This window comes from Lathyrus oleraceus, chromosome 3 (genome assembly GCF_024323335.1).
Source record: "Lathyrus oleraceus cultivar Zhongwan6 chromosome 3, CAAS_Psat_ZW6_1.0, whole genome shotgun sequence".
In the NCBI taxonomy this organism is placed as follows: domain Eukaryota; kingdom Viridiplantae; phylum Streptophyta; class Magnoliopsida; order Fabales; family Fabaceae; genus Lathyrus; species Lathyrus oleraceus.
In genome coordinates, this window is record NC_066581.1 from 336,446,708 (window position 1) to 336,455,005 (window position 8,298).

Genomic DNA, 8,298 nt, shown 5'->3' on the forward strand with positions numbered 1-8,298 from the left:
AAATGTTGACAAGTTACTAGTTAAGAGATTCCAGAATATGATGAATCTTAGATGTCCTACTTGAAACTCTCTTTCCAGGTCTTTACCAACAAAACTAGATAATTTGATTATAAACTCATTCTTTTCAATTTCTCCTCTTTATTTTCATATAAGTGATATCCAATTTAAAAATACCATTTTGACTGATGGTTAATTTCATATTTCATGCTTTAGAACTAATATTTAAAAAAGTAAATATCAACTTGTTTTTGCTATGACCATAACAAAATATTAGTAATGTTAAAAACATACATCAAATTGCTCAAAGCAGTTTCTTACAGCAAATATGAAAGATACAAAAGAATGAAAATTCTCACCATTTGTTAAATCAATATAAATTTGATTTTACATAAAAATGCCAGATATCAATTAATCGATGAAGGTAAGCTTTGTTACTCATATAGCGTATACTTCTATCTAGCTCGAAGATTGTGATACCACTCATACCAAAATAAAATTGACATAAGGTTGAAGAGCAAATATCATTCAAACACATTTGATTCCATTCTCATTTCATGAATAGAGTACCAAATATAGGACAACAAAACTTTTGACTGATAAAGGAAAAACTCAATTTGATTAGAATGTACAAAAACAGAAGCCAAAATGTAATAGAAATTGCAGTTTAGTGATAGCAAAGATGCAAGATACATATACCATGAATGATTGGAAATCTTATTAGCCTTGGCTGCTAAAGCTGTCACGACTATCATGCTGCCAACCATAACCTTGACCATCTTGTCCGTGCTCAACAGAATAGTTGTTCTGTTTCAACATGTGGGCTGGTGGTGGCGGCGGTGGTGGGAGGTGCATGGACTGTGGTGGTGCCAATAATCCTTTTGTATCCCTTGGATCCACAACCATACCACCACCCTGTGCTTGTTCAAATGGAACACCTGCTGCATTCCATTGCTGGGAATAATTTCCTTGAAAATTTGGGCCACCTTGTGGGAAACCCATTAATGAATTTGGGTCTCCACCCATATCAGAAGCTGAGTCCTGCCTAGGCATATCATAGGGAGCAGCATAAAATGGTTGAGCTCGGTCTTGGGGGTAAGAGGGATAAGCGAATGGCAAAGGTGGGTTCAGCATTGGGTTCGAGTGTGGGGGGATATTGGCGGATTGTCCAGGGTGCATTGTTGGATACTCAGGAAATGAGTTATCTGGACCAACTGATTGCAGCCTGTCGGTAAACTGAGAAGGTTCTTGTGGGGGATGCTGCTGCGGCATGTCAAAACTTTGTTGATGAAAGCCCTGTTGCATACCTCCGATAGAACCAGACATTGTTTCTGAAGGGTGATGTTGTTGTTGGCCAAAAAATGGTGGCTTTTGCTGCATTGTTGGCCTTGAAGGAGTTTGATCTCTTCCTGGCTGCCGACGAGTTCTATCTTCCAGATCATGTGGTTGAGAATTTGAACCCGGAGAAAAGACTTGCCTTTGGGGGCCTCGAGCTGTGGAATCTGAGGCCGCAGGTTGCCTAACACTTTGTGCCTCTGACTCATTTCCATCTTCTTTATCTGCATTGGAGCGAACAAGATTGGCGTGGTTCTCATGGATATGAGATTCAAACTCAACTTTCTTAAAGAATGACTTGAGACAATGAGGTGCGGCGCATATTAGGATTCCTTCCATCACTTTGACCGTCTGAATCTTCTGGATTCGTTCGTCACACCTGTGTTCCAAGGAATATGAAAACCCTTTTAACATAAAAATGATATGCTACACAGAAAAGAGAAATTCTACCCATGGGAAGCTATCAATTGCATAACATAATCCTTGAAGGTCAAACATTAAGGTTGATACCATAAACCAATCATCCCAAAAATTCAAATTCTTCAGTATAAGCATGCAAATAGTTTTATATTTAATATACTATTGATCTTAAAGCATGGATAATGCAATAGCCTTACCCTATCTCTTGCTACCATTAAGCTTTTTATTAGTGGACGCAAGCTCATAAAGAACTGAATTTCATTAGAGTGGTGCTCAACTAGCAACAAAAAATTCTTGAGCAAACTAATATGTTTCTTACACTTGCACATAACCTTGTAAATAAAATAATGTTCCGAGTGTTGTCTTCAATTACTAATTTACTAAATTACTACAGTTTGTGCTGAGTGTTGTCCTCAAATACAAATTTACTAAAGTTTGTGCTGAGTGTTGTCTTCAATTACTAATTTACTAGTTAGTTCTGTAAGGCTGAGTCAGCTAGGGAGTTACAACTTATGATAGGTCGTATTCTCTATAAATCTATGTTGTATTGTACAGACAAACGATTCATTAAATATTTACAGATTCTTAGTTTCATCTCTCTTGAATCCTATCTTCTGTACTCTCAATTTTACAACTCAGAGTTACCTGGACTTCTTTCAAACTTTAGACTTGATAGAACACGCGGAATTAATGAGCAAGCACAATGACTCGTACACGCGTACAGCAACAAGTAAAGGATGGCCCGGAGCCTTAGACCACAGAAATAATTCTCTTAACAAACTCTTAGCAATTATAACAAGCAAGACTCTCACGCTACTCTCAGCCACAATATATTCTCCTTCCCTCAAAATGATTTCCTGGAATCCAGATCCACATCATGACTAACTCTGTTTCTCTAAGAGGACCCTGGATACTAGGGCCTATGTGTATAGATCAGGAACCCATCAACTCTAACTCTTTTTCTCTAAGAGGACCCTGGATATTGGCATCGAGTTTTCCCTTTCCCGTTGGATTTACCTCAGATTCTGACTTGGGTCGTGTTAGAATATTATGAAATATCTTATAAGGTCGGACCAAAAAGAGTAACCCATGTGTGAACAGTATTTTATTAAAGCATGGGCTATCAATCATATGGGCCAACTGTAGTGGTTCTACTCTTCCCTACACTTTAATTTCCTGCGCCCACTTACAACACTTATTTTTGGCCTGACCCACTATGTTTAGAATAAGACCAAACTCACAAATTAGCCATTTTACCCGACTCCTTCCTTCCAAGAATGGGTTTGCTGTTCCCAGAGAAATGTATAACTGTGTTTACCCCATGCAGTTTGCTTTCATTTGCGACTCAAACCACCACATGTGAGATTGTATCTGGAGGCTCCAGTGGTGGTGGAAGCATGACTTCACATCTAGTTATTTGAATCTCCTTGACTGCCACTGTGTTTCCTTTTGGTGGCGCTGCATTTGTCGCAACAGTTTGCCTTCCATTTGCAACTCATAAATCATCACATGTGAGATTGTATCTGGAGGCTCCAGTGGTGGTGGAAGCATGACTTCACATCTAGTTATTTGAGTCTCCTTGCCTGTAATTGTGTTTCCTTTTAGTGGCAGTGGGAGAATGGCTGGACCTCCCAAGAATTTACTAGTGTCCAGCAGCTTTGGAGGTGGTGTGATTGTGACCGAATTCCATTGTAATCTCTCTTCCGTCTTCAACCGAGTCGGATTACTTGATGCCTTCTCCTATGGTTCCAACAGATCTACCAGCAGTACAACTGAACCTTCTTTGTTTCCATAGTCACCCAGATCTGGCAGCTCAGGTGGTTGTGTTTGTTGAAGTGTCAGCGCAGGATGATTGACTAGGGTAACTGAGGTCCACACATATGAAGCTTTCACTCCCTCCTACTTCCTTGCAATAACCGTATGGGGAGTTATCACCTTTATTTTGGTTGTTCTTACAACTTATTGGACCACTTTCTTTGCTGAGAAAGGGTTTGTTTGACCCTCAAGCCTGAGATCATTCGGTTTTCCTTCATTCTTCTCTAACATCTATGTTGGGTCGCACCTAAAGCTATCACTTATTCTTTTCTTTCGAAACCGGTATAGAAAGTTTGACCTTCAAACCCAATCTCATCTGGATCTACTTCCTTCTTCATTGTCAACTTGGATTCAAAAACGGAATCTTCAGTGTAAGAGCATGAATAAACACTTCCGAAAGAATGCCGATCTAACAGTTTGTGAACTCCATCAATATGATTTGACAGAATTCCCCATCATTTGTTGCAGGATCGCAGGGAGTCCTCCGCTGCAGTGATCCTCACTTCCAGCGCATCGAAACGTTCAGACATCTCTAGTGTCATGAGGGACATGGCCAATTCGCTAGCTTCTCTTGATAACCCAGCCGGTCGGATAATTGATAGATAGAACCCGCAAAATCATGAGTGAAGGTGTAAGAAATTGAGGAGCACGACCAGAGAAATAATTCTCCTAACAAACTCTTACAAATTAACAACCATGACTCTCACTACACTCTCAGGCACAACATACTCCTTTTGCCTCTAACTGATTTCCTAGAATCCAGCACCACAACATAACTAACTCTCCCAATATTCCCCTAAGTGGGCCCTGGATATTTGGACCTATGTGTATAGATAAGGATCCTATCAAGACCATTGGATATCATGTTATAAATCAACTATCCTAACACGACAAGCTCTTGGGGGTAAAGAACATTAATAATTTTATATCCAATGGAGACAAAACACAAAGAAGACAGTAAAAATGATTGAATAAATGAGATACTTATGTGCCATGCTTATTTAATTTTATATCTAATGGAGACTGTTAAGAAATGTGGTTGGGCCTAACTCAACCCTACAAAATCGATTGGTAGAGTGAGGAGTGCCCCCACTTATAAACACATGTTCAGGCCATATATTATTCGACGTGGGACTCTTAACACACACCCTCACGCTCAGGATTAGACAACTAGAACGTGAAAATAAATGGTGGGTGGCCCGATAGCAGAAACCATAATAGGTGGTCTACCGGATCTTAAACAAGGCTCTTGATACCATGTTAAGAAATGTGGTTTGGCCTAACTCAATCCTACAAAACCAGTTGGTAGAGTGAGGAGTGCCCCCACTGCACATGTTCAGACCATATATTATCCGATGTGGAACTCTTAACAGAGACAAAACACAAAGAAGACAGTAAAAATGATCGAATAAAAGAGCTACTTCTGTGCCATGCTTATTTAATTATTCAAGTGGGCAAATTTTAATTTCTGTGAATATGGTCCCACAGACATGCAACAATACAAAAAAAAAACACCCCCCACACGTCAGAGGTTAGAAGAGACAACAAGTGGATAAGTAGAGGGACTTGAAAAAAGTGGGTAAGTAGTTGAGAATGAATTCCAAAATTGTATGTCCATAAAAAAATCAAATTCAATGAAAATAATATAACAAAGGAAAGTTTAATGCATCCCTATAGAAATATAATCCACCTATTGATTGGAAAATGAAAGGCATATGCAGCACTGTTACAGTTCAACTTAGTTAATGAGTGAAAGAAACTTAGAAAAAAACTAAAGGAGGGGCAATGATTGAGAAAACGAGGTCAGAGTAGCGAACAGAGAACTCAAACTGCGGACAACAGCATGCAAACAAGACGATTACTGCATACAACTGGTGGCAAATGTTTTCTAATAGCCACCTCGCTGCAGAACGCAACCACAGAATTTTTCTCTTCAGCAGTGGCTCTTGTCTTTTTTTTCCGTCTCTTCGCATCTCACATCCTCTCTCACTTTCTCTATTTTTTTTGTGTTTCAGTGACATGCCAGGTTTACCAATTCTTTCATTATGTAATAATTTGCAAGGGGAAAACTCCTCTATGCAGATACTTTTGCTAGACTTGTGTTAACCATTGCAGAATAAAATCTAGAGGATATAGATTTTTGGATGGACAGATCTGGCAACAAGGGTTTGACAGAAAGGTAAAAAGTGCTGCTCTAGATTATTTTGTAAAAATTTCGGGTAAAACTGGAAAATGAATTAGGATGCCAGTATGGGCAGTTACCTAAGACATTTCAACTTAGTAAATGAAATGTGTGAAAGAAATTGACAAAAAGACCACAAAAACAGACATTCCAAACTAAATTATTAGCAAACATTAAGCTTCAAAGGGAAGAGTCAATGGTTTCCAATACTTTGCGGTATGAAGAGCAGAAGATAAGAAATATACTTACAGGTAGCACAGTGAATCACTTCTAGCACAATCGAGACAGAAAGCATGATCACAAGGACTCTGCAAGACCATAAAACCTATAGTAAGCTAACATCAAGGAAATTAACAAGTTCTAGCATATGTTATGCAAGAAAAAACACTACCAATACTTTAAACGTAGCAGCCTCATCATTAAACAAATCACCTCCGGATGCGTGGATAACATCTTGAACTGTAATTCGTAAACTATACAAGATAATAAAAGTGTGTTTTGATGCAAGTATAAAATACATTTAGTCATTTTAAACCAAATTTATGATAAAACTACAAAGTCATTGATGAAATAACGAGAGTGTCATCTATAAATGCTGAAGAATAAAATCATAGGGCCATTATAGTAACAGTAATATATTTCGAGGCAAGTAGAAAAACAAAAAGTCAACACCAAGTCAATGGCACACAGGGACATACAACAGCTCATATGCACATATAAGTTTCAGTTGAAAAATTCTATGCATATGAGAAAACAAATAACGAGCAGTAGTGTAGTGTCCACAACAACAGTAAATTACCGATCAGCAATTTAGATATTCTCATTAATAAAATTTCTTTTCTGCACTACATTTTCGGTATGGAAACATCCTAAAGCTAGAGAAAATAATACATCCAGAAAGAGAAGGAAAAAAACACTTTGAAACTAGGCCAGAATGAAAAAGTTATAGTACAAGATGATATATAGCTTCTAGTGATTAAAACTATCCTAACAACCAGAAATCTCAATTTAAAAACAGTTAACAATGTAAGAAAGTAATTACCAGCCTCCCATAAATAGCAATCGGGAAATCACATCGAACACAGAAATGAACTCGCTCACCAAGCTGACGGCGGGATCTGCGACCCACATTCCTAACAAGGGAAACAGTAGAAGGTGTACCAATGCCCTTTGCAACAGGAAGATCAGCAAGAACTAGATGGTCAGGGCACGCAACTGTAACAGTCTCAACCGGTGACTGCTTCACCCCTGCCGACCCATCAGAGGCAGAAGTCTTGCTAAGCCGAATCTGAAGCATATTTCAATTAACTTCTTCCCAAAAAGCCTAACCTCTTTCAATTATGTACTTCTAATTGGGAACAAAATATACCAAAGTATTCAACCTCCTATAAAAAAATCAACAAACGAAAAAACCCTTTTAGATTTAAAAACAGAAAATGGATAACAGAATACATGAATCAAATAACAACAATAATGACATGAATTTGTAGTACAATGGATTTTCAAAACCAAAAACATTAGTGCTAAAGACTAAGAAAACTATCATATTATTGGATATAAATTAAATTTGGTGTCATTCTTGGTTACCTGCATGGTAAACCCTAAATTGAAAAAGGGGTTAATTTTTTTTCATTCTTAAGAGTTAGGTTGAAGATAAATTCGAGAATAAAGAGAAAGATTGATTCGAGAAACTAACTAGAAGTGCGGGAAATTGAAGAATCCAGAAGATTCCAGTCTCTGGTTTGAATCGCTTTGAGGTTCTTCGTTCGTAGAGTTGCGACGTATATGAACCTGTTGGCTTTCTGCAATTCATAAACAACAACCCAAGGGGTAAAATAATTTGAATGAGAATATTTTTACGTGCTACTGTAGGTATTAAAAGAGAGAAAAAAAATTATATTTTTAAAAATGATTTTTATAAAAATGTTTTTGTAAAATATTAAAAAAAAAAATTTATTTTCTAAATTTAAAAATTAATTTTAATATTTTATACAGTAATATAAATATATTATTGAAGATTAAAACATAATTGAAATTGTAGTATTTTTCAAAAATAATATATTTGGAATAATTTTTATAAAATATAATTTGAAATATTCTAATTTAAATAATTTTTTGAAATTTTAATATTAAAAAGAATTATAATAAAATATGAAATATTTAAAATAATTATATAAACTAATTTTTTATTTAAAAAAATTATAAAAAAAATATGTAATTTTTTTAAATAAAAATGTACAACTCTATAAAAACCATTTTTTGAAAAAGGTTGAAATAAACAAGTTCTAAATGAGTTTTGTAATTGAAACTTTTACAAATATTGAGATTTAGTATTTCATCATTTTATAAATAAAAAATGAAAATTATTGATTTGAGAAAAATAAATAATATAATATTAATTTAGAATTAAATTATAAAAAATAATTAGATTTTGTATAAAAATAATATAATATTTCTCTTCTAACGGGAGAGAGAGACAAATCATAACTTACACATAATATCATATAATATAGAGTTTCACACACATCACGTAAGTTGGCTTCTCCTAC

At 36.1% G+C, this 8,298-nt stretch overlaps 1 protein-coding gene across 1 annotated transcript; it reads right to left on the reverse strand.

Annotated features, from left to right (window-relative positions):
- Positions 1–521: 521 nt before the first annotated feature.
- Positions 522–7,601, reverse strand: LOC127127508 (E3 ubiquitin-protein ligase HAKAI homolog). Its single transcript, XM_051056707.1, has 4 exons — positions 7,446–7,601; positions 6,792–7,134; positions 5,999–6,057; positions 522–1,711 (listed from the first exon to the last, which is right to left on the reverse strand). Exons 2-4 carry the CDS (start codon positions 7,044–7,046, stop codon positions 718–720), a joined length of 1,308 nt encoding a protein of 435 aa, XP_050912664.1. The 5' UTR covers positions 7,047–7,134; positions 7,446–7,601; the 3' UTR covers positions 522–717.
- Positions 7,602–8,298: the final 697 nt, after the last annotated feature.

Excerpts from the sequence above, each read along its gene's own strand:
- LOC127127508 (XM_051056707.1), bottom strand. The coding sequence starts at position 7,046 with ATGCTTCAGATTCGGCTTAGCAAGACTTCTGCCTCTGATGGGTCGGCA. Across the intron at positions 6,058-6,791 it reads TTGCTATTTATGGGAGGCTG|AGTCCTTGTGATCATGCTTT; the intron begins GTAATTACTTTC and ends ATGGTCTTGCAG. Across the intron at positions 1,712-5,998 it reads AGTGATTCACTGTGCTACCT|GTGTGACGAACGAATCCAGA; the intron begins GTAAGTATATTT and ends CTTGGAACACAG.